This window comes from Eucyclogobius newberryi, unplaced genomic scaffold (assembly GCF_026437365.1).
Source record: "Eucyclogobius newberryi isolate DKJ021-1_F unplaced genomic scaffold, fEucNew1.0.hap1 SCAF_9, whole genome shotgun sequence".
Classification (NCBI taxonomy): Eukaryota; Metazoa; Chordata; class Actinopteri; order Gobiiformes; family Gobiidae; genus Eucyclogobius; species Eucyclogobius newberryi.
The window spans coordinates 9,655,091-9,680,926 of record NW_027316532.1 but is presented as its reverse complement, the minus strand read 5'-3'; the positions used below and the strand labels follow the sequence as shown (position 1 = coordinate 9,680,926).

General features: G+C 41.4%; 3 protein-coding genes across 4 annotated transcripts in view; 1 reads left to right on the top strand and 2 right to left on the bottom strand.

The window, feature by feature from the left end:
- Positions 1 to 44: 44 nt before the first annotated feature.
- LOC140354114 (basic immunoglobulin-like variable motif-containing protein) lies at positions 45 to 11,151 on the bottom strand. The gene is made up of 11 exons (XM_072439006.1): positions 11,047 to 11,151; positions 9,432 to 9,773; positions 8,187 to 8,325; positions 7,917 to 8,046; positions 7,741 to 7,836; positions 7,533 to 7,637; positions 7,366 to 7,460; positions 6,992 to 7,124; positions 2,244 to 2,327; positions 1,007 to 1,103; positions 45 to 646 (listed from the first exon to the last, which is right to left on the bottom strand). Exons 2-11 carry the CDS (start codon positions 9,705 to 9,707, stop codon positions 359 to 361), a joined length of 1,443 nt encoding a protein of 480 aa, XP_072295107.1. The 5' UTR covers positions 9,708 to 9,773; positions 11,047 to 11,151; the 3' UTR covers positions 45 to 358.
- Positions 11,152 to 11,387: 236 nt separating this feature from the next.
- On the top strand, positions 11,388 to 14,895 carry LOC140354477 (inosine-uridine preferring nucleoside hydrolase). Its single transcript, XM_072439529.1, has 6 exons — positions 11,388 to 11,455; positions 12,365 to 12,551; positions 12,852 to 13,034; positions 13,491 to 13,602; positions 13,705 to 13,841; positions 14,282 to 14,895. Exons 2-6 carry the CDS (start codon positions 12,369 to 12,371, stop codon positions 14,636 to 14,638), a joined length of 972 nt encoding a protein of 323 aa, XP_072295630.1. The 5' UTR covers positions 11,388 to 11,455; positions 12,365 to 12,368; the 3' UTR covers positions 14,639 to 14,895.
- Positions 14,896 to 16,348: 1,453 nt separating this feature from the next.
- Positions 16,349 to 25,836, bottom strand: part of tmem131 (transmembrane protein 131) — a 35,322-nt gene continuing 25,834 nt past the window's right edge. The window contains exons 30-41 of one of the 2 annotated variants that reach the window (XM_072439522.1): positions 25,430 to 25,582; positions 24,634 to 24,944; positions 24,159 to 24,340; positions 23,802 to 23,932; positions 23,617 to 23,729; positions 23,161 to 23,307; positions 22,948 to 23,080; positions 21,364 to 21,482; positions 20,856 to 20,919; positions 19,981 to 20,081; positions 19,528 to 19,700; positions 16,349 to 18,065 (exon numbers count right to left, since the gene is read on the bottom strand). In XM_072439522.1, coding sequence (XP_072295623.1) covers positions 17,778 to 18,065; positions 19,528 to 19,700; positions 19,981 to 20,081; positions 20,856 to 20,919; positions 21,364 to 21,482; positions 22,948 to 23,080; positions 23,161 to 23,307; positions 23,617 to 23,729; positions 23,802 to 23,932; positions 24,159 to 24,340; positions 24,634 to 24,944; positions 25,430 to 25,582 — 1,915 coding nt within the window. In that variant the 3' untranslated portion in view covers positions 16,349 to 17,777. The remainder of the gene's footprint in view (positions 18,066 to 19,527; positions 19,701 to 19,980; positions 20,082 to 20,855; positions 20,920 to 21,363; positions 21,483 to 22,947; positions 23,081 to 23,160; positions 23,308 to 23,616; positions 23,730 to 23,801; positions 23,933 to 24,158; positions 24,341 to 24,633; positions 24,945 to 25,429; positions 25,583 to 25,836) is intronic. The other variant, XM_072439523.1, reaches the window with a different exon arrangement.

The window sequence follows — 25,836 nt, the reverse complement described above, 5'->3', positions numbered from 1 at the left end:
ATGTTTTTTTTTTTAACATAAAACGGAAAAATAAAACCTACACAAATACAAACATTATTTCTTTTCTTTTCTTGCGTTTTCTATTTTTTAAAGCTTGTAAAAAGCAGAGTTATCTTTGAGTTTGTAAACTAAAACATTGCATTTACAAAATGTAAAAATTTAGCAAATTGCCAAAGACATTAACTAAACAACAATGTACTTTTTAAAAGTTAAAATACAAACTAACTTCATCTTACACCTCCTGGACACAGCACAGTATGACTCAAAATGGTGCCACATAGACCTGACTCGTACCACTCAATGAAAAAGGCTATATACACTAAAACCTGCAGTGGTCAGCAGCTTGTACTCCGCCTCCTCAGTCTGTCATGTCCTCCTCCAGGTCACTGTCCCGGGAGCGCTGTCTGAACTCTGTGTGATGAGCCCGCCTCCAGTTCTGCTCCTTGTGGGAGCCCGTGCTGTGGGAGCGTCCCAGATGAGACAGACGCTTGTTGGACCGGTCCTCGTCCTCTTCGCCTCCCAGGACGACCTCTGTGCTCTGGGCATGGAAGTCGTGCCCCAAGGTTTCCAGATTCAAAGCCCAGGGGCCCATTTTTTGCCAGTTCACCTTCTGAAAGGCAATAATGCAGTGAAGGTTGCCCCCCACCTGAGGCACAGAGTGGTTAGAGCGGTTTTGTATTCATAAAAAAACTAAAAAGGCAAAAGTGATGATCAGAATTGCTTGCTGTGAGGCGAAAGTGCTAGCCAACAATGAACAGGTTCAAAATCTTTATAAAAGAGGACACACATTAATTAGAGAAAGCCCCTGACTACCATGCTTCTACAACAACTAGAAAAACACGCCTAAAAACACCTGTAAATATTTGGCTAGACAAGTTGGATGCAAGTGCTGTAGGGACGGGTCACAGTCTACACTTGGTTGAATTAATAAGTAACTGGATGCATTGGCTGTACACAAGAATTTGAAATGGTAAAATGTTATAGTCTACACATTTAATGTCCAAACCTTTTTAGTTTTCCGGCGCTGGATCCCCCTCTCTAAATGACGGATGTCCAGAAACTCAGGGTTTTGTGTGTTTAGGTCAGTGACAATGTCCACCCACCTACAGACAAGAAGGTTTCACTGTAGCTTTAATACAGTGGTCAATGACATAAATCACTCATTAAATAGAGACTAGAGCGATACAGCAGTTAAGCTCTGTTAAGTTCTCCTTCTATTACGTCACCCACTTAGTTTGGGAGATCCAATACTATACATAGTTCAGACTTTTATTTTATTTGACACCTTAACTTTGGTACTTCATGTACAAATTATTCACTTTATGAAATATTGAATATACAATATGGTGACTGCTGAGTGAAGTAATGACACTAAAATTGATTAACTGTTTTGTTCTGATGAAGGATGAACGTCGTCCTCTCTTTCTCGCTCTCCTTTTTTATTTTTAATACAGTATAGAGTAAAGTAATGAGCTATTAGAAATTAGAGCTAGAGGTTTCTAATAGCCCATTAAGATTCTGAATAGGCTAGCTCTGTAGATACAAGGGGGGAGTTTCTGTTGAAACAAACAACTCTTTCTACTTCAGGAAGGCTCCTCCCAATGGGCGGGTCTTACCACAGAATAGTATTAATATCGGAGTTCTCGACCTAAATTCTTTTATTGACAATGACTCTTGGATGAGAGTCGAAACGTCTATTTTTCAAACTGAGTCCAGATGACTACAACTGAAGCTTTTTCTACTATGGAACACGCCTGGACGAATGAGGGATTACACCGACAGTATAGAGTAAAACACATACTTTAAAGACTACAGTAGGCAGTGGTAAATCCACCTTTTCATCATTAAAAGACAACAACATAATAAATCTTAAGTCCACTTTCAAGCCCACACATTTCCTAATTTCTCCTTTTTTGAAAAATTATAAGCTCATTATTATTAAGCGGCATGACAGAGGCAGAACTACTGAGCTTAACGCTGTTGTTTTCTGTCCAAAAAAACATAAAAATAACAATTCAGCAAAAGTGTATATAATGTAGCAGTTTATATAGGCATAGGACTTGTAGTGTTTAGTTAGTTAATTTTTTTAGATGAATAATCTCATTTTTGAGGGAGACTTAAAAGTTTGAAAACATGCTGACTAGCTTTGAGCTAGTCAGCATGTTTTCAAACTTTGAATACTTTAGGGAAGTCTATGAGGAAAATCCCTGTTGAGCTCCATAGAGCAGATAGCAGATAGTTACCGTTTGCAGTGAATGGCCGGGTGCTTTCTGCTCGGTTCACCAATCAAAATCCAGTGCTCCATCTCAGTTATTGGCAATGGGCCCCTTCAATATTATACATAAAGTTAGACCTAAAATAATGTTACATTTAGACAGTATAAGGGAAAAGGTTTCAACGGTAGTCACCTGGACAATATTTTGGAACCCCGTTTCGGCCATCAGAAGCTTGATAGTGTGTTTACTTGCTGGACTAGTTAGTGCAGGGGTCACCAACCTTTTTGGGGCTGAAGGATATTTCAAGAGCACAGAGTTGGTCGTGGGCTACCAGAACAATTACTCCAAGTACATTAATCATAACCTAATTATATGTTATTATTTATAAATATGCATGTGTGTGGTTTGTGTGTAATTATTATGCATTTTTGAATATGAAAACCCAAACTTAATTCACATTTTAAACTAGTGGTATCATTTTATTCATTTATTTCCATCCATCCATCCATATTCTGCCGCTTTATCCGGGGCCGGGTCGCGGGGGCAGCAGTCTGAGCAGGGACTCCCAGACTTCCTTCTCCCCAGACACTTCCTCTAACTCCTCCGGGGGGATCCCGAGGCGTTCCCAGGCCAGCCGAGAGACATAGTCTCTCCAGCGTGTCCTGGGTCTTCCCCGGGGCCTCTTCCCGGTGGGACATGCCTGAAACACCTCCCGAGGGAGGCGCCCAGGAGGCATCCGGAACAGATGCCCGAGCCACCTCAGCTGGCTCCTCTCGACGGGGAGGAGCAGCGGCTCTACTCCGAGCTCCCCCCGTGTGGCCGAGCTCCTCACCTTATCTCTAAGGGAGCGCCCAGCCACACGGCGGAGGAAACTCATTTCGACCGCTTGTATCCGCGATCTTGTTCTTTCGGTCACTACCCAAAGCTCATGACCATAGGTGAGGGTAGGAACGTAGACCGACCGGTAAATAGAGAGCTTTGCCTTTCGGCTCAGCTCCCTCTTTACCACAACGGTCCGATGCAGCGACTGCATCACTGCAGCCGCTGCACCGATCCGCCTGTCGATCTCACGCTCCATCCTTCCCTCACTCGTGAACAAGACCCCGAGATACTTGAACTCCTCCACTTGGGGCAAGGACACCCCACCCACCTGGAGAGGGCAAGCCACCTTTTTCCGGTCGAGAACCATGGCCTCGGATTTGGAGGGGCTGATTCTCATCCCAGCCGTTTCACACTCGGCTGCAAACCGTCCCAGTGCATGTTGCAGGTCCGGGTTTGATGGAGCCATCAGGACAACATCGTCTGCAAACAGCAGAGATGAGATCCTGTGGTCCCCAAACCGGACACCCTCCGACCCCTGACTGCGCCTAGAAATTCTGTCCATAAAAATTATGAACAGAACCGGTGACAAAGGGCAGCCCTGGCGGAGTCCAACATGCACTGGGAACAGGTCTGACTTACTGCCGGCAATGCGAACACAGCTCCTGCTCCGGTCATACAGGGACCGGACAGCCCTGAGCAAAGGGCCCCGGACCCCGTACTCCCGGAGCACCCCCCAAAGGACACCCCGAGGGACACGGTCGAAAGCCTTCTCCAGATCCACAAAACACATATGGACTGGTTGGGCAAACTCCCATGAACCCTCGAGCACCCGATGGAGGGTATAGAGCTGGTCCAGTGTTCCACGACCGGGACGAAAACCACTCTGCTCCTTCTGAATCCGAGGTTCGACTATCGGTCGGATTCTCCTCTCCAGTACCTTGGAATAGACCTTACCAGGGAGGCTGAGGAGTGTGATCCCTCTGTAGTTGGAACACACCCTCCGGTCCCCCTTCTTGAACAGAGGGACCACCACCCCGGTCTGCCAGTCCAGAGGCACGGTCCCCGAACGCCACGCGATGTTGCAGAGACGTGTCAACCAAGACAGTCCTACAACATCCAGATACTTTAGGTACTCAGGGCGGATCTCATCCACCCCCGGAGCCCTGCCACCGAGGAGTTTGCGAACAACCTCAGTGACTTCAGCTTGGGTGATGGATGAGCCAGCCTCCGAGTCCCCGGTCTCTACTTCCTCTTCGGAAGACGTGACTGAGGATCTCCTTAATCCCTCAAAGTATTCCTTCCACCGTCCGACGACATCCCCAGTTGAGGTCAGCAGGCCTCCACCCGCACCGTAAACGGTGTTGGTGTGACACTGCTTCCCCCTCCTGAGGCGCCGGACGGTTTGCCAGAATTTCTTTGGTGCCGACCGATAGTCCTCCTCCATGGCCTCCCCGAACTCCTCCCAGGCCCGGGTTTTTGCCTCTGCGACAGCATGAGCCGCGGCTCGCTTGGCCTGCCGATACCCGTCGATGACCTCCGGAGACCTACAAGCCAGAGTGGCCTGATAGGCCTCCTTCTTCAGTCTGACGGCATCCCTTACTTCCGGTGTCCACCACCGGGTTCGGGGGTTGCCGCCACGACAGGCACCGGAGACCTTGCGACCACAGCTCCGAGCAGCCGCATCAACAATGGAGGCGGAGAACATGGTCCACTCGGACTCAATGTCCCCAACCTCCCCCGGGACATGGGAGAAGCTCTCCCAGAGGTGCGAGTTGAATATCCTACTCACAGAGGGCTCCACTAGACGTTCCCAACAGACCCTCACAATGCGCTTGGGTCTGCCAAGTCTGTCCGGCTTCCTCCTCCGCCAGCGGATCCAACTCACCACCAGGTGGTGATCGGTTGACAACTCTGCCCCTCTCTTCACCCGAGTGTCCAAGACACGCGGCCGGAGGTCTGATGACACGACAACAAAGTCGATCATTGACCTCCGGCCTAGGGTGTCCTGGTGCCATGTGCACTGATGGACACCCTTGTGCTTGAACATGGTGTTCGTTATGGACAATCCGTGGCTAGCACAGAAGTCCAATAACTGAACACCGCTCGGGTTCAGATCGGGGAAGCCGTTCTTCCCGATCACCCCTCTCCAGGTGTCACTGTCATTGCCCACGTGGGCGTTGAAGTCCCCCAGTACAACAACGGAGTCCCCGGTCGGTGCACTTTCCAGTACCCCTCCCAAGGACTCCAAGAAGGCCGGGTACTCTGCACTGCTGTTCGGCCCGTAGGCCGCCACAACAGTGAGAGACCTGTCCCCCACCCGAAGGCGGAGGGACGCGACCCTCTCGTTCACCGGGGTAAACTCCAACACGTGGCGGCTGAGCTGAGGGGCTATCAGCAAGCCCACACCAGCCCGCCGCCTCTCCCCGCAGGCAACACCAGAGAAGTGGAGCGTCCAGCCCCTCTCGAGGAGATGGGTTCCAGAGCCCAAACTGTGCGTGGAGGTGAGGCCGACTATATCTAGTCGGTATCGCTCAACCTCCCGCACAAGCTCAGGCTCTTTCATTTATTTATTAATGTTTATTTAACCAGGTAAGAAAACTAATCAAAATTGGGATATCTTTTGTAAAGGAGACTTAAGAACAAAACAGCAGTTTAAAAGAAGATTAGGAAAATAGCTAGCGCTAGATACAAAGTTAGTTAGTTCCAACTAACTAAAGTAAAATAATTTAATTGTCAAAATAGGTGCAAAAGATGTCAAAAAGGTGCAAAAACAACAAAATAGTCTTCACTGAAATGTAACCTTTCTCAGTTTCTCCTCATGTGGCTCAATGTTTCAGTATTCATTTCAGTGAGTCCTGATTTAAAACATTAGCCCTGCATGAGTTAGACCTGGTTTAGTTCTGGGTTGGTCCTGGTCCGATAGTGGTTCTGTGTCTGTCCAGCTCCTCCTCTTCTCTCTATAACAGCCTTGGCCTGGCACTGACAAAGGTATTGAGCCTCATATGTCTCCTTTTTGCTCATTGTTCTGGCTCCTTATGAGCCATCCAGAGGTTATTTTATATGGTAAACGCATTTATATGCCTTCTATTTTTGTTTGGAAGAAGTTCTGAATTTTACGTTTTTATTTTGGTAAACCGGAAGTTGCCTTGTTCCTCACTTCCTGTTAAAAGCTAGCGCAGACGATAGCTGAAGTCAAGCACACTACCACGCTGAGTCCTGAGCCAGCACAGCTGTCCTGCCCTCGCACTCAGCTTGACAGGTAGCTAACCATCATCTCCAAAAACCACACCGTCATTCATTTTCATCATCCATGCCAATTAAACTCAGTTAAAAGGAATAACGGTGTGGTTTTTGGAGATGATGGTTAGCTACCTGTCAAGCTGAGTGCGAGGGCAGGACACTCATCTTTAAATTAAAACATTGCTGTCGTAATCTTAACCAGGCCATGTGCTGCGTTTCGGTCAGTTTAGGTGTATTTTGAAAAAATAAAATAGTGACATGGAGCTGGACATCTCGTCTGGTGCATTCTCTACATGCTTAGCTTTCAAATAAATAGACCTAGTGGAGTTTTTGGCATTAAGGTTTGTATGATGAATGTGGTCTATATTTAGAGCAAGTCCACGTGGGCGACTTCGAGAGGCTCAAAGGACGCTTGGTGCCCAGGGGCAACAGGTTGGTGACCCCTGCGTTAGTATCGACCAGAAACTATTCTAGCAGGTAAAGAAGGCAAGGTCAAGTTTCAAGCAAAACCTTTCCCCTCGGGCCAATCTAGCTTCCCTCCTCGTAGGACAGCATATATTCTGACATCAATACCTTCAGATTGAAAATGGCTTCTGGACGGTGGCCGAAACGCTTTGATTTCAAAAACAACATCCAGATTACGACCATGGACCATTCCTGGATGAGGAATTCCACAGACTAGTTTCTAACATTTAGACAGTAGTTGGACCGACCTGTAGGCCTTGGCAGCCTTCAGAGGCGTGGCCTCAAACCCCACAGGGCAGAAGTAGTGGTTCTGACAGTGATAGATGTAGGCCATGGACTCATCCTTCAGCCCCTGGGTCAGCTTCATCAGCGCCCCTTCGGCTACAATATATTCAAATTATATTGTTGCGTTTATATTTTGCCATCGTTATTTAGTTTAGCTTCATGTTAAAATGTTATTCTTTATAAATAAACCATGTGTCTACTATATTTGATTGAATGCACACTATCCCAGACACATACCTAGACTGAATCACATATTTGATTTACAAAAATAAAATAAAAATATGAAAATTAAATTAAATTAGAAAATTCCTTACATAAACCACTCCATGTGACTTACCAGTTTCTCCTGCCGTCTTGTGTTTCCCATGTGGTTTGTACAAAATGTAGGAACAGCCTCTGACTCTGAAGTTGTCATTGATTTGTCGGAACCAGCTACAATAGAAAAACATTTCCTGTTATGAAAAGTTTTAAGATAATATTTGATTTAATATAAAGCTGACAAACCGCATCAAAGTAGCATTCCCTGTAAAAGGCCCAAACTTGATCTCTTCAAAAGGAGGCTGAAAGCCCAAAATGTGCAGAGCTTCTTCTTGAGAAATTGGTGGTAGACTATGAAAAAAAACGTGAGGAAAATGGATAAGGTTATTCTCTGTCATTGAAATCAACACATCGACTCTCCAGTGAGCTGAAATGAGACGTGGACAGTGCTGACCTGCCTGCTCCCAAAGTGCTGTAGAGGAAGTTCCAGCAGGAGACCAGAGAGGAGATCCCACAGGAGGTTTTGTACTGCGGCCGACTGATACAGTACCTGAAAACAAAATGCTCAAATGTATTCATACTTTTTATTCTTCAAAGTATCAGAAACGTGTGGATAAAACAAAACAGTACCATCTCTTGACATCCAGCACTTTCCTCTGTTTGATGTCATCCAATGAGGCGTGAGGAGGGATGTCCTGCAGGTTTCTGATTGGTCGAACTGATGACTTCATCTTTTTTGTGCTGGACTTTTTCACATTACCTGAAACACAGTGAGTTTGCGTCAAAAATACTTTAAAGATTGATATACTGCAATCTTTTTCATAAACGTTTTTCCTTACCATACAACAAATGACATAATGACATGTTATATAGACACTAAACATTCTGCATTCTCATTACTTGTTCTGAGTTTTCTGGTAGGCACAGCTCTGAAGTCAGATGTGTCTATTTCCCAGGCCAGGATGGGTTTCGTGTTGGCGGACACTTCTTCCATGTCGCAGTCCTCCTCTGACTCCACCGCTCGGCCCTGACTGAACTCCTGTGAATAACAAACACATTTGTGATCATTAAAGTTCAATTCAAGTTTATGTAGTTTCCTTTACTTTATCACTTTTTACATTCAGACTGTCCTTCCTGCTGCTGTCAGACTGTATAACAAACACGTGCAATACTTGACTGACTTAACCATGTGCAATACCATCATATTCATGTGCAATTACTGTCATAATCACAAGCAATTAAGGCCATATTCTGATGTAAATATAATTTACATCAGATTTTTTTGTTACATATAATTGATGTAAATAAGAGTGTTTACTTACCATTAGTATTATTTAGTCTTATGCTAGCTATTTTTACTTTACTTTATTTTATTATTATTTTATTTATTTTTCCTCCATTCCCTATTAAGATATGAGAGGAGTTTTGTTAATAAGAGTTTTTTGTTTTGTTTATAAGAGTTCTTCTATTAAGAGTGTTTTTTTCAAACTTCCTATAAGTTATCTGTCCTTTTCCTCTGTATCTACTGCGTTGCAACACCAAAATTTCCCCATGTGTGGACAATAAAGGACAATCTTATCTTATTTTCACAAAACAACAAAACCAAACAAGTAGTGGTAGGCAATGAAAAAAAAATCATCTTTACCATCGTTGAGGAAATTTGTGTGTACTACTGACAGAGGTATTGAAAAGTATGGAGTAACAAACAAACCAGTTAGTTTTTTTAGCCAAGGTAATATTCTTTATAGTAGGAGTTTCCATACATTTGACACAAAACTCATTGGTTTCTGTATTGGATCAATTGTCTGTATTGTGACACTTGCAATAGCACGGTAATGGATCGAATCAAAAATCACTGGTATTGCCCATCACTAGTGTGCAGTTTGTGTGCAGGACGAGAAAGGCTCTATCAGCTGTCTCTCTATTAGCTGTGTAACAGACCTGAAAGTGGTTTAGGTTAATGTGTTCATGCTCAAAGAAATGCACTTGTTTTAAAGCACATCCACTTTTATAAGCTTTTTAGTTGGCTTTGTAAATTGATCATCACACAACCTATTTTTACATTTTATTATACATTATACTCCTTCTTCTATTTACAAATGGTCCATGACAATATTATGATACAGAATTATATCCCTATTGTACCTGTGAGGGTTTGGACTTCTCATCCTCCAGTTTGAGTGTCCTGGGGTACACTGAGGCTGCCTGGTTTAAAAAGGCATAATCCGAGCAGACGGTGTAAAACTTCTCCCTGGAATGTGTGACGGGACAGGTCCATGGCAGGTGTAACTCGGCGCTCGAGGCCCTTCTGGCTCTGGAGGCGTCTCGGGACAAAGGGCCGAGCAGAGGGTCCTGGTCCACGTTAGACTGGACGACCGGCCCCAGCAGGGATGGAGCAAGAGGATTGGAGGCGTTTGACATTGGAGAGCGTCACAGTTCACGATGCAGAGAACAGACTTGAGCGGGAAACAGGGAGGAGACTAGGAACTGGAAAATAAACACTATTTTTAGCCACAATAATCAATGAGATACAAGCTTTTTATGAATAGGTAAATGCACCTATTCAGTTGACTGCCAAATGCCATTAAAAAACAAGATATATATAGAAATTTTCCTCTCTCTCCTTTTTTGCTCTCTCTCTTGAAAAAAAAGACGTACAACTACATTAGGAGGCGGTAAATGCACCTTTTTCACCTTTGCCATTAACAAAACAATGTTGTTGTATTGTACAACAACACATTTTAGAAAAAGGAGATAGACAGAATGTAGAGAGGCACGATTTTAGAGGTGTGAAAATTGAAATGTTTGAAATTATCATAAACTATACATATTGGCCCTTACAGAACCAATAGGCCTCTCTACAGCTTGTAGCGCTGGGGCCTAAGAAACACAAGAACTAATAATACTAACTACTGTACTAACTACAAACTATTAAAATAATTCGTTTTTGTTTACAAATGGGCAATGTTGCATTATTTTTCATTTGCTCTAAAAAGTATTAATTTTGGTCGATTCAAACAACCAAACCACACGTGAGCCAGACTCTGGACACACACAGATGATGAGATTCACCAAGTTTACTAAGTGGATTTCTGGAGGATCTACTCTAGGGAGGAATCTAGGGAAGACTCTAGGGGGAAGACTCTAGGGGGAAGACTCTAGGGGGAAGTGCAGAGGGAACACATTTTTTTTTATAACAAAGACCACAGCATTATCAGATAAAATGTCAAAAACGAATACATAATTTCAGATTTTCATCATTAGTACACTTTATTAATAATTATTCTGTCTAGAAGTCAGCATATTTTAACCTGTGTTTGGTTAATACTGTATTTACAGTCTCAATCTAGAATATAAATCGTTTGACTAGTCACCGTTAGTGATTCATTTCATGATACAACATTTTTTATTCTACACTTGATTAATGAGTTAATTGTTAATCTAAAACCATGTTCTATCATGTTTGCACTGAGACTTTCAGGTTAAATAATACACATCGTGGCGGTCACTTAAATAATGCAGTGATTGTCGCAAATCAATCTTGTGCAGGTGAACAGGTCAACACCAGAGAAAACCTTTCCCGTTATGATCTTATCACACGCACACTAGAAATGATTTATTTTCAAGTCTAACCGTTTCGTGAAGCATTAGTCGACATGATGTTTGCAGCATTAAGCTACGACAGCAGAGCCACAGACACAGGGATGCTCTCAACACGCCCAGGAAATATCACCTTTAAAATGTGTCTGATTTCACAAACCTTTAGCATCCTCTTCGGACCAGACGGCACAAGGACAAACTAGCCACATTATAATAAACTTACTAAGCCATTGTTAATAAGTTTCAAAACACACAGCTTAACTGCTCCGTTGATCCGTCCAGTGTATTGGAATGTACCATCATTTGGAAAATGGGGGGAGACAGCGAAGAAAAATCTAATGAAAGTAAATAGATAAAAAGTAAGCTAAAATGTCTTGCCTATGTATCTTGTACAATTTAATACACTCTTCAATTGTGTATTTTATGGCTTAAATTGTGGTTTGATATATATAGAAATAAAATATATTACAACCCCGTCAAAGCCTTCAGTCGGTCAAACCAGGAAGTGTCAAATAAATTCTGACCAATCACAGACGCGCTTCGCACACCTTCACTGTCACCAGTTTGTGGTAAGTTCTAAGTATTTTCTTTCTATTTTTGCAAAAAGATAAATAAATGAAAAATAGCATGATATCAAAATGTTTCTCTGGTCCAACGCGCGAAACACATCAATACTCGGTTTGTTGTACGTTTTAGAAAGTTCTGTCAATAAAATGTGTGGTAAACTTTGAACTCGTGGGTTCTGCGCCATGTTCTGCACAGACGCTCCTGAGGTGCACTTCTATGTGGGAGGTCAAATAAAAGATCATGGGTCAAAGTCATTTGGCTTTTGAGTGCATTTAACTATTTATCAGTCAGACTTAAATTACTTTCAAGCCACAAAACTACTTGCATATTAGGGCAGGGTAATGCCTACGTCACATAGACTATATCCTGATACATGGTCCATGATACAAATACAAATCGCGATACTCAGACCTTGATAGGATATGTGGTCCTGATATATGGATATCCCTTAAAACTGGTGCTATAAGTTTTGATTACCGGTGAGTTAAATAAAATGCATTGCTTAATAATGACCACGAGTCATATTTTCAGTTTCTCAGATTCAGCCTTGAAAGGACTTTATTTTTTAAAAGCATCACAAGAGGCATCTCTATATCGAGTACTGCCAGGAGTCCGTCACGATCTGTTACAATATTGATTTTGAGTACGGCCCTATTGCATATATTTTGTGAATAATTTCCACTGCTTGACCCCAATGAAAAAATTGTAACACGGTAATGTCTTTGTAGATCTCCTCCCTTTTCAAATCTAGTTCTTTTTTTGAATCTCTGTCCAAAACAAGTTGCACTCCTGACTTATCTTGTTTCAATCTCTGTTGGAAATGTACTTAGCAAAGCAACTACTGCTTTTCAAAGCATGATATTGTAATTAAGGTATGATAGTGCTATATGAAACTGTATTTATCTTTACAGAGCCATGTCTAAGAAGCTGGTGATTGTTGACACAGACTGTGGAATAGACGATGCTCAGGCCGTTCTGATGGCGCTGGACGCTCCTCAGGTCCAGGTGCTGGGCCTCACCTGTGTCTTTGGAAATACAGATGTCAACAAAGTGTGTCAGAACGTGCTCAGGGTGCTGTCTGTCTGCGGCAGAGAGGAAGTGAGGAGACACTTTTGAATTTGTACCTCTCATTTAACAAAGACTAAAAAACAAAATGTCAAACCAGGAAAGAATCTGCTCAAACAAGGTTGTATTCATAAGTTAACTAACGTAACCATACTTTATCCCATGTGTCTTGCCCAGGGACACAACAATATGTACTGAGGTTAAGTTTGAACCTACTGTGCCACTCCTTACTGAATAGTTGTATTATCCCCATTGTAAAATAAGAGTGGAGGGGTGTGAAGTCAATAGTCTCAAGTCCAGACTCCTAAGCAGAGATCTGTTTCTTGTCCACAGATCCCAGTGTTTCGCGGCTGTGGTAAACCTCTAGTTGGAGCTGATAAACCCCTCAGTGATCACTTTGGCGCAGATGGTTTAGGGGATGTGTTCAAAGACACAGACCCACAGTGGGAGCAGAAGATACAGAGAGAACATGCAGTCAATGCAATGATCAGACTGGTATCTGAACACCAAAAGCAGGTAGGACTAAGGTAATCTTCTTGGCTGGCAGAATCTTACCTTCTATATATCAAAAATGGTACAATATTGATATTCACCCCTGGCACTTGGTGTAAGATACTCCTGCTACAGTTGCTCTGGAGCAGTCTGGGCCGGCAGCTCCTCTGAACACAGTCCTTCCCACAATACTTTATTACATGTTTTTTTTCTTGTTACTCAAACCGTAGCATGTGTCAATTTCCTTTTGCCCCAACCATGCTTCAAACCCTCGCTTCATTTGCCCCATCACTAGTGAAGTGTTTTGCCCAAGGACACATGGTCACAGCTGGAGTCAAACCACCAACCTTCACAGAGCCATTGCCTTCTCAATGTTTTCAATAGAACATCAATATTCTACATATATATTGTAATAGAATCATGTTGTTATATTTATCTATGTTCATAAACATTCCAAATTGTGTGTTTTTCATTTCACAGGTGTCATTAGTGGCTCTTGGTCCACTCACAAATTTAGCCATGGCCGTGCGACTAGACCCTGAATTTCCAAAGAAACTGAAGGATTTGTACATCATGGGAGGCAACAAGGAGGGTGAGCATTATTTCTGGCTAAATGTAAATGTTTATATAGAATTATAATGATGGACAGAATTCTTGCAGAATAAATAAACCGACATGTGCTCTCTCTCTCCAGGAAAAGGAAACGTGACGCTGTGTGCAGAGTTTAACTTCATGATGGACCCTGAGTCTGCTTACGCGGTTCTGGAGGAGTTCCTGTGCACCACATACATCGCCACCTGGGAGTACGCCTGCAGGAACAAGCTCACCTGGGTAAGACCTCAGACTATCAGGTTACGTAGGTCTACAGCAGCTGAAGGCAGTTCAGTCCATCACGTCTTTATGGTATTGCTGTCAAATAACTGTTGCTTTTTTATTATTCTATTTCTCTGTGAGCTTGGGAAAAGGATGGCACTAGAAGTATTATACTGCACTGTGATCAGTAATCTATATAATGTGCTTGTAAATATACAGAGGTGCAAGAAGCACTCTGCCAGACGGCTGCAGATTTAGAGAATATTTAAACCATAACAAAATATATATAATATACTATTCAATGTATGTTTTTTTGGGAATTTAGAAACTTTCTATAGCATTACAGAAGTATACAGTTTTAAACTTGGATCAAAACAATAAGTAGCCTATTCTAACTTCTAAAAAGGAGGAAAACCAAAAACGACAACAAATGAATCCACCCATCTTTGCGTTGACAGGAGTTTTTTGAAGCGCTGATAAACCAGGATGCCCCCGCGGCTCGTTTCATGAAGACCATCACCTCTCAGTGCTGGGCCTACTCCAAAGAGGCCATGAAGAACAAGCGGAACGTGTATTTTGGACCTGGCTTTGTGTCATACGACGCTTATGCGATGGCAGCGTTCATAGACAGCGGTGTGGTGACTGAGAGCATACAGTGCCCCGTCCGTGTTGAGCTGCAGGGGGCAATAGGGCGAGGGATGATGGTGCTAGATCAGACAAATCAACTCAAAAAGACACATACGGTTTTTGTTTTTGATAAATGTGATGTGGAACGGTTTGGACAGTTACTGATGATGTCCCTCAGGCAGCCATAACATTAGGTTGAAATGGGAAGTTGCATTACTGATGAAATCAAAACAGGGCTTATTTATGGTTTATGTCAGGGGTCTCAAACATGTTTGCCTCTGTGAGCTACTTTCACTAGAAGAAAAACAACCGTGAGCTACTCGTGCTCTAAAACATTTTATTGCTCATTAACAAACTAAGTTCTATTGTCTGAACATTTATCTAAATAATTAATACAAACTAATCTATCTGAAATTTGATTAGTTTAAAAATAAGTTATTTGGCTTGCAGTACCGTACGCTGCCACTAGATGTCAGAATCACACAGAGGGGAGCGTTAGCTTTGGTCATTTTAATTATCGCCTATATTGTATATATTAACTGGTGCTGACCGGTACAGTTTGTCAGAATGCTAATCATTTACTCCAAAAGCAGAATTGAATATTTTAGCTTCCATTCAAGCACGATATAATGTGTGTAATGTGTCATTGTATCATTTCAAATCATAAATTGCTGTTCAAAAATGTTTCATATGGGTTTAGTTTTTGCTCCCTCGTGGTCTTGTTGCTCTCAAAGTCTGACTTTCCACTGTTGCCCCAGGAAACCACAATGGGGCAGTGTTTGGTGTGTGAAAAACCCCAAGATGTTCAATGTAATAAAATAAATAATTACTTTGCATGGAACATTCTAAATGATGGAATTACAGTAAATACATCTTGCATTTATGACTTTGCGGGTGGGTATAAAGTCACAAACCCTTGAAAACCGTGCATTCTTACTGTGAGGGGACTCGCCTCTGCACAGATCTGACCTGTGACTTGGCTTAGTGTCATGACCAATTTTGAGATGGAAAAGTTTAATGCCATTCTGCGAAACATTCTAGGCATTGTGCAACTTTGAATTTAATTGCATTTCAGCTATTTATATAAATTTATACACAAGAATCAAATTCCTTTTACTATTGTAACTATCATAACCAAATATGACTTGTGTTTCTTCTCTTAATCTGCTGCAACCTTTCCACTAGTTTTACCGGTTGGGTTGAACAGGAGACCACCAACAAAGTTTGCATCTGCAACCTTTTTTGTTTTATGCCTCAAAGTTATCCTTCATCATGTGTCCTTGTGTGGGACTATAAATGTTTCATAATCAAGGTCAGGGTTATATTTCTCCAACCGCACTAAGTAGATGGAGTGTACACCATGTTCTTTTCCTGCTTTTAACAATAATATTAGAAGTATACCGTGCTTAAAAAGGGCAATTATAGATCTATGGTGTGTGTATAGCCTGCCATGTATGTTCTTTGTACAGTGAGTGTTTTTGCCAACCTAGCCTTTCTAAAGTATGAAATGTATTATATTGTGTATTCTCTATACTGACTACATGACACAAAATGTTATGATTTTACTAAATCTTTTGAACAGGAGTATTGTACTGGTGCAGCAGAAGAAACATTTTGTTTTCAGTCGGATCGAGTGATCTTCAGCCACGTTTTGGGGAAGAATGTAGTGAATCAGTTTAGCATTCTGAAACACGGGAGCTTCAAAATGAGACTTACACCTATGCTGCACGTGACATTTTAAAACTGTTTACAAAGACATGAAATGGGTTTAATTGTTGACAAAAAGTTAATTCCAGATGAGGCTGTGTAGTGTATTACTACAGGACGTGTTATATACCGGTATTTTAGATGTTTTGTTTTCATGTCGTACAGGTTTGCTGCTCCTCAGGCACCCAATATTTTCAATAAAAACACAGTTGCTGCTTGCTGAAATAGTTTTATTTAAATTGGTTGACAAATAGTTGTGACGCACAATATAACCCCCAAATGCAGAGGCCACATTGAACTGAGAAATTGTATTTAAAAAGATGTAATGCTCTGGGCCACTGAAACCTTATCCGATCAGCCCAATTAAAATAATCCTTGTTTGTTTTTTATTTGAAACCACAAACCAATAAAAACCCAAATCTAAGAATGAAAAAACAAGACACATGGCTAATACTGAGTTATTTACGGCCATGTATCGAATAGAAACAATAACGTAGTATTCTGTATTGCCGTTAATAATTGTAATGAAGGGGCGAACAGTTAAAACAAATTAAAATCAAAGCCAGCATGTATCGCCCTCAAATAAAAAGCCATGGAAACTAAACAAACAACGGTCGCCTGCAGTGGTGGCTTCCAGTAAGTTACACTTGAGGTAACGCTGCTGTGGGGTTTGAGACACTTTGAAAGGTTTAAATTAGGGCTGCACAGAACAAGGCAACTTGATTATCCATGAGATATCAACCAATAAAAGTGCATGAATTGCAATGTTTTGGTCCATTTATTACAGATGAAATAATATGAAATGATTGCTGAGATTTAGCCATGTTTCTCTCCCAGTTAAAACATCTTTTGGGATTTTTTATGTTCCATTCATATATTTAGACATTTTAAGGTTTAAGAACTATTTATTTGTTTTGTATACTTTTTTGTTATGTACAAATTGGAATATACAAATGTTTTAATCTGTTAAACACTTTTTGTTTTTGGAGGTAAACAGAATAAATTTGAAAAAGATTGACCACAAATTATTTAAATATAACTTTTAAAGTAACACTTTAAATGGTAAAAAACATTCATATTTACCACATAGAAGGGCAAATGTATGTTTAAGTGCAATATAATAAAATTGGGGCACGGTGGCAAAGTGGTTAGCACTCTTGCCTCACAGCCAGAGGGTTGTGGGTTTGACTCTCGGGCCTCTTGTGTGGAGTTTGCATGTTTCTCAACATAAAACCTGCACCAGGTCAAATCCTCCTGCTACAGTCGTCCTGACCCAAGCCGAGCTCAAGATCTGCCTCGTGGCACTGGGTGAAGGATGGGTCAAATGCAGAGGACAAATTTCCCTATGGGGACAATAAAGGCTAATCTAATCTAAAAATATTTTGTTATTGGCCTAATGTTTTCAATTAACGGCAAGTGCTTGTTTTAATGATTACAATCACCTAAAGTTCTTGTCATTTAAATCAGCTTGGATTTGTTAGCATTTTCCTTGTCGTTTTCCATTAGTTCCCAGTAATTGGTAGACATTGCGCTCTGGTTGTCAATACCTCATTTGCCTCACATTGTGCAGCCCCAAGTTAAAGTAATCAGGCTTGATCATGCTTGATTATACCGTTGTTTTCAGTTGTTGTTTTCGTTGGAGTTGTTGGAGGTGGGCCAAGGCTCAGAGCTGCGGCGGTTCAGAGTGGGTCTCCAGATGCTCCAGGGGTTGTAAGTGCGGCTCAGTTCGTTTGGGGAGGCGGGGCTTGAGGGGGCGGGGCTGGAGACCAAATCAGAGGTCAGAGGTGAGCCGCCGGAGGTCGCAGAGGGAAAGGGGTTGAGGGCGGAGTCTGCGCTGGTGGACCAGATGGAGCTGCCGAACACGGGCGTGGTGCTGAACCAGGGGTTACGGGCGCTGCCCAGGAGTGACTGAGCAGAGAGAGAGAGGGGACAGGTATTATTCATAAAGACTGGACTGAGAATAATGAGGCACAGCAGACTGTCAATGTATCTCAGATGTAAACCTACCACAATACATACAATAGATAGATACATATAACACGGAGATAACACTGGGACGACATAAAAAGGGAAATCTCTGGGCTTTTGTCTGTTCTAGAGTTCTGATCCACTTTGGAGAGCTGCAGATTGTTTTCTTTTGTGTTACAATGGCTTCGGTATGTCCTACATGTGACACGGTTTAAGAAAATAAAATAGCTTATAATAAAGTAAGTAAAGAAAAAAAATGACCCAAATAAGAAACCCTCTAAACACAACTTTGAGTGGTTAAATGAGAAAGGGAAACAAACTTATTATGGTTAAAAGGTGCTCAAAGTCCATTTGAATTTAAAACAATACATTTCATGAAGTTAAAGCAGTGATATCAAATATCATCTACTTTTTGGTTTGATGTAAATACAGCCTTGTTAACTATAATTTTAGCTGGGGTTGTCAAAAGTACATATAAAACAAAAATCAGATACTAATTGACAACACTAGTATGAAAACTAGATACTCCTTTGAAGTATTGATACTTTTTTTTAAACTACAAAGACAGGGGAAAAAAACAGTTTTAGAAGGATCTTTTTATCAGAACTTGATAAGACCACACAATAACATCAAGTACTATCATTTTAAACCTCTGCCATTCCTTTTTTTATCGCTACAAGAATTCAAGCCAACTAGTTAATTAACTTGAATTAACTTCATTCATCAATGCCCTTGGAGAAAGCAGTTCCAGTGTTGCTTACACATAAAGCCCTTTTAACTGACCACAAGGCAAAAGGCCGCAGTCAAAACCTTAAATGTTTATAAGTCTTGAGTACACAGGCAACACACAGGACATGGTCCAATGTACTGTGTAAGGTAATGAAGTCATAAAAAACTAAAACGTGTTGGTGTTGCTCCGGTAGTAGTTGAAGTAGTAATAATACTATAGTCACACTAGTGCAAGTTTTACTCAACTTATTATTTCATTGTTTTCATTTGTTACCCATCAACATTTATTCCAAACTAAAGTGTGAACAAATAGTGACAGATAAAAGTATTACAAGTCTTTTTTTTAGTTGTAGTAATGTTATACTTTCTATCAGATTAGTCACATTTCATATATTATAATTAAATGTATAAACTTGCGTAATTTAGGTGCTGGTCTTGGATTTGCTATTATAACCTTTTATAAACTAGGCCTAATGATATTGCATAAAAATATACTATATAGTTTTAAGGCTATAGATAATGGCTTTATCATGGAATATATTCTGTATCCAACACATCCTAATTCATCAGTATTAGCGTTTCTTTTTAAATGTAAATGATCATTATTATTCTATCTCTAAAAGGTCTTAAAGTGTCCAAACTCAAAGGTCTTCCATCTATGAGCGTGTCTTACTGCAGTGGGGGTGGTGGGTGAGCCGGAGCTGCTGGGCCAGGAGTGCAGGGGGTCGCTGCTCGGGACGGGATCCCAGATGGCGGAGGACACAGGGGTGTAGTCAGGCCAGGTCTGCTGCGGCTGAGGCTGCGGCTGAGGCTCCGAGCTCTTTGGGAGGTTCATCCCGCTGAAAACTACAACATGTGCACAACTTTCAGCAGCAGAAACAGCAAACGAACACTGGCATTACTTTTGAGAGCTGGATGTGACGTGTGATACAGAGGTTTGCAGTGAATAATAATACAACTAGTAACTGCATGTCCCTTTGTCATCTTACAAATAGTTTAGGATTGACAAATATATACAAATATCTAACACAAATTTGAGCATTATGGTCTTAGTAAAGACAAACTAGTTGCATTCTGCTCTGGTGATATGAATTCCTGGCTCATTGGCGCAGGCCCGTGCACTTACCTCCTGTCAAGTTGAAGTTGTTGTTGGGCCCAAAGGCAGAGAAAGAGTTGGAGTGGATGCCTGGACTGTTCACGGTGTCGATGGGACTCCACAGCCCGGAGCTGCAAACAGAGCAGCCAAATCTCACAAACCGTCCCAACATTGCAGCATTTAAGATGACAGGACTTTATTTTGTTTATATGCTTTTTTAGTTTGCTGAAAATATACAGCATTAAAGCTGCAGTACCCAACCTTTCGCACATAAATGAGTACATTTAGTTTCCCATAAAGTGGATTGTAAAAGTAGAACTATGTGGCTGCTCGTGGGGTAGGGCTAAACGACTTTAGCAAAACATCCAATTGCGATTCTTCAGACAAATATTGCGATTGCAATTAGATGTGCACTTTTTTGCACATTAACATTTGAGAGACGAGTGAAATCTGAACAGAACAAGAATTCAATACATTTTAGAACATGTTTGTAGAGAATTGGGAGGTTTTATGCATAATAAGACAAGACTGAATTAATTACTGTCTTTGCCAAGTGCAACCATTCAAACATCAGTTCAATTGAGAAGTATCTTGCAGTGCTATCGCGGAGCACATCTAATAGTAAGACATTTTCAAAACTCTAGAAAAGTTGTTCTAAAGCTGTGCATGTGCCCAAAACATACATGCATGCATGTGAATACCAGCTCCTCCTTTCTTCCTGCATTAAGATAATTAAATCATCAGGCTTTACTCAATACTTTAAAGTATTAATAATTAGTATAATTAATTTCTGTACCAGTCGACCGTTAGGTCAAGAAATATTTGGACAGTGACACAACCTTTTGGGTGTTAAATGAAAAACAGATCTAATTGAAGTGCAGACTTGTGGCATTGTGAGCAGTTACCTGTCCGAGCTGTCACTCTCAACAGAAATCATGTGGTTCAGACCTTTCCCTGGACCAGAGCCTCCTGAAGGGGCAGAAACAGGATGCCATCAGACCACTCTTACGTTTAGTAGTTACAGTTTTTAAACAGGACACTTCACTCAAAATCATCCATGCACATTCATTTGGTCATAAACTACATTTCTGATAAAAAATCACATTACTTTGCATAACAGCATGATGGCACGAGGGACATGGATTTCAATGATACTGTTAAAAAGCATGAAAATGTTCAATTGTATTTTACTTTTTATAGCTACTGCCTGTACATGACGTTGTCCCTGAAAGAGATCAACTCAAAGTACATTTTTAAATAGCTCTTCCTTTCTCCTCCTGACACTCATTTGCTTACACAATGAAACAGACATTTGACACCACAGCCTTAAATCCATTTCCTTAAGTTATGTAAAGTAGAGCAGTGTCCCAGATCCAAAACCCCTTATTTATTATCAAAGATTATGATATTTACCTGGGCTCTTGTCATAACCAGCTGCAGCAACAGCAGCAAACGTTGGGTTTCCGTTCTTCCCCGGGAGCGGAGGGGCTGCAGGGAGCTTACTTCCGGGAGCCTTCTTTTGGCTTGTGTCACTGAAAACATCACAGAATGAAATAAACATAGTTCAAACGTCGAGGAAGCAACAATTAAATTAGCAACATTTCATAATTTAATTATAGTCATTTTATGTGTATTACCAAAATGGAATGCAGTTTGACTACATAAATCTGAATAAATTAGGTGAACGCAAGAGTGAATGGTTGTCTCTGTGTTAACCCTGCAACGAGCTGGCCCCTGTCCAAGGTGTGCCCCCGCCTAAGGCCCAAAGTCACTGGGATGGGCTCCAGTCACACACGACCCCTAACGGGAACAAGCGGTAGAAAATTACTGAATGAATTAGCAAACTATGCAGCAACTGATCATTTAACACTTATTCCATCAAACAAATGATTGACAAAATCAACAAATCAACAAATTGACAAGAAATGTGTTATACCATTAAGAGTAAGATTATATTTAAACTTGGTGCTTTGATAGGGTAGTGAACTGGAGTGCATGTGCTGTGCAGGGGGGTTCTGGGGTTCTCTCCCCAGGAAACTTGAAATACTTCAGTTGTGATTTTGTGAGTGATTTTAGATGAACTGCAATGTGTTGACACTGCACAAAATTGAGAAGAAATGTCAGATCATCATGAGAACAATTGCAGATTTTATGCTCTGAAGAAAACAATTCTTGACCATGTTCATTCTTTCCTGTGTTGGTCATATTACTTCAGGATATAATATTAGTTTCACACAGTACTCCTCACAATGAATAAATCCAACAATATTGTCATTGTTTGCATCAACGCACATGGAAGCAAACAACACCCACAGCACCAGGAGCGCACACAGCCCCGAGACATCGGCCATCATAGATCCATGACATCTGTAAACAGCGATATTAACAATGTGCCTTTGAAAGTTCTGCAGGTTGTTTGAGCACAACGGCCTGAGGACACAGCGCAGCTCAGCAGAAGACATGTGAATGAAGCACTTGTACTCCACTTGTATACAAAGTTGATCACCAAACCAATAAGACTCTGGTTGTCACCACACTGTAGTCTTTAATTTTCATCTCAACGACACATCAATATAATAAAATAATACACTTGTGAGGACTTTGCTACTTCCAATGTTTTGGTCAGAGAGGACCACGTGTCACGAGCTAAACCAATTAAACGTCAGGAAACTGTTTGCATCGACCTGATTCTATTAGTCCACTTTACAGTCAAGCCTTCAGCCTGCGTTGCGTCCCCAACAGGAAAAACTGCAGCAGTGAAATAATACGGGAAATCTGGCAGAAATCGCTTCATTAAAAAAATTAAGACCCGTGCAAATATTTTTCTGACCTACAACTGCTAATTAAATACTTTTTAAGACCCCACAGAAACCCTGTATGCCAAACTGGAGGGAATAAGCGAGAGAGACATTTAGCAAACTGTAAGACTGGACATTTCACAACACTTGTCTGCTCTGCGTGTTCTTAAAAGGCGCGGCGTGTCTTTGTGAGGCTCACCTGTTTAGGACGCTGCTGTAGCTGACACCGGACACCAGACTGGGCGAGGTGGGGGGAGGGGAGCAGTTGGCGCTTTTGAGAAACGGGTCTGCGTGGATTGTCTGGAGCGAGATCTGCTGAAGACTTCCAGCTTCTGCAAATACACAACAAAAACAAAAACGGTTAGATATCACACCATGAAATACTGTGAATGGATAATTAACTGGGTCTTACGGATATTGTTTTCCGGCATGTCCCACTCTGGCGAGGCAAACTCCTTTTCGCCCTCTGAGCTGCTGCTGTGGCCCAGCTCTGGCACGGAGCCGCTGGACAATATTTTGGCTAAAAGAGAGGAGCGCCCATCCTCCGACTTCCCATCTTCTGCAAGGGCACAAGACGCAACGAGAATCAGCGGACAGTCAAGCAAAGACGGATTAGGCAAATCACACTGATCTTTACACAACACATAGTTTTAATATGCTAGCTTTAAAAATGGAAAAGTGCTTGAATTCTCATTTTGTGTCGATTCGAAATGTACAGGCAAAGGTGACAAGGGAACACATCACCAGAGCCACTGTACAACCACATCCTGACACATAATTACTGAAATGATAATCAACTCGCGTAATAATGTAATTCAAATAATGTTTTTAAGCAGTCCTAATCATCACGTTTTCAGTATTAACTCACGTCGGCTTTTCTGGAGGGGCTGGCGGGGCTTGGGGAGGTTGGACAGAAGAGTTTTGGATTGAAAGTTCTTGCGTTCTTTGTCTCGAGGAGTGGTGTACGGCAACTCCAAAGAACTGAAGGCAAAGAAGAATTAATATTGCAAAATGTATTGTTTGTAATGTGTAGTCTGGATTTGCAAGTCTCACATTGATTTTTCTGGCTGATTCTCCTTCTTTGTGGTTCCTTGTTTTTTGGGTTTTGGTTTAAGTATAAAATTTGAAGATTCCTCTTTTTCGTTCGTGGTGGGTACGGATCGTCCTTTCTTTTTCACTGGTTCCTGGAAGAGGTAAAATATTAAAAACATCTTATGATATGGGCGTAGTATTGCATTAGCACAACCGCTAACGTCACTACTAGTTTCTAAACACTGATAAAAACACACTTAATTATTGTACAGAAGTCCAGCTTTAAATATATATTCCAAAAAACAACAAAACAATTGCTATGTGCTATATATGAACTATTCTGAAATGAGTGACAGCATTGGTAGGCATAAACTGCACCTCTTTGATGCTGGTCTCCACATCTGGGTTGGAGGTCTCTGTCGTCGTGGAGGAGCTGTCGTCGTTATCAACCAGGTTATCTTTCAGATCGTCACCCTGAGTTTTTAAAGATGTCTTTCGCTCTTTCTCTTCTTTCTTCTTTTGGGACTTTGTTTTTCTTATTTTCCCTTTGGATTCCAAAACTGTAAAAAAAAAAAAAAAAAAAGATAAACAAAATTTAAAAAATAATAACAAATATGAATTTTGTTTAGATTCTAGCGATTCACCTCAATTTTTGATCTCTGGTCATTACAAAATTCAAAAGCAGGTTTTGAAGACTTTTTAAATATTTGTACACATAATAAACAATGCAGCCTGTATCTGCCCTGTATTATTGACGCCGTACACCTTTGAATTTAATCGTTTAATAGAAATTTTACGCACTTGTGTTTATAGTCACGTCCCTCCTCTGGGATGGTTTTGTTTCAAACCTCACCTTTGTTTTGTAACAGATGGTTGTTCTCCTGCTGCACCTCTGAGTTGACTGGGTCGGGCCGGTCCAGGTCGTTGTCCATGGCTCCGATCAGACTGGCATATTCCTCGTCGGGACAGAGCCCTCTCTGGCCCTCTGTCTGCTTGTTGGAGCGGGTTTTCCGGTTGATGAGCTGACAGTCTGAGGTGGTCCCTTTGGTGCTCTGGGCCGAGGCGTTTGACATGGAAGAGCGGTTCAGGCCTGACCTGTGCCTCTGATCACTGTTCTGCCGCCCGCCGAGCCGAGCCGAACCGTTGGCGTAAGAGGGTGAGACACTGTTGAAAATAAACAAATAGACAAAAAGCATTTAAGTAAAAGTTTTAAACTACTGGAAGCAACCCTTTCCATAAAACAGAACTGCACAAAGCCATAGAGCAGGCTGGAATTTGCCAAAAGCTATTAAAGTCAATGAAGCTATGATTCATGACTCATAAACCAGGAACAGTTATGACATTAACACGTAAGATCAAGATTATGTCACAGATCAAACATCTACATAAAGGTGGAGGGCAAAAAAAAGTAAATATAAAAGAGTAAAGACAAACGTCCTGGAAGAACCGACACTGGTGAACAAATCTAGCAATAACTTCAGTAGTTTCATGGTAATAAACATGTCAATTTCTTGAATGTATAATTTACATACTTAAATGACAAGTGTGTCAGCACCTTTTCAGTTGGCTGCCAAAGAGTCATATTTATAGCCATTTATGGTTGTTGAAGATATTACGTGGGAAATAAATATTTGACTTTGTTGACTTACTGGGAGTTGCTGAGGTTGTGCACAATTTCACTGAGATTAAACCTTTTCCCGGTCTCCAGATTACAAGACTCCACTGACACCCGTCTCTTAAAAGGCTCCCAGATGCTTTTTGCTTCGATCCAGGCTGTGGCGATAACCAGAAGAAACATGGAGCTGCAAAAAATAGAAAAGAAAAGTTATTATGTATTTTTTTCCTAAATTATATGGCAATTTTAGCTTTTACATCATGTTCTAGTTTTGGAAAATATAGAATGATATCTTTTTAAACAGGGAGATTAGAGTGATGGGCTGATATTGATCTGAGGTCAGATGGGCGTGATTAACAGGTGGATTAGCCAATCAGGGACACTCATAGTCCGTCTGTATCAAAACAAACATGGTCCTCATGAGGGGAAAAAGGCAATAAC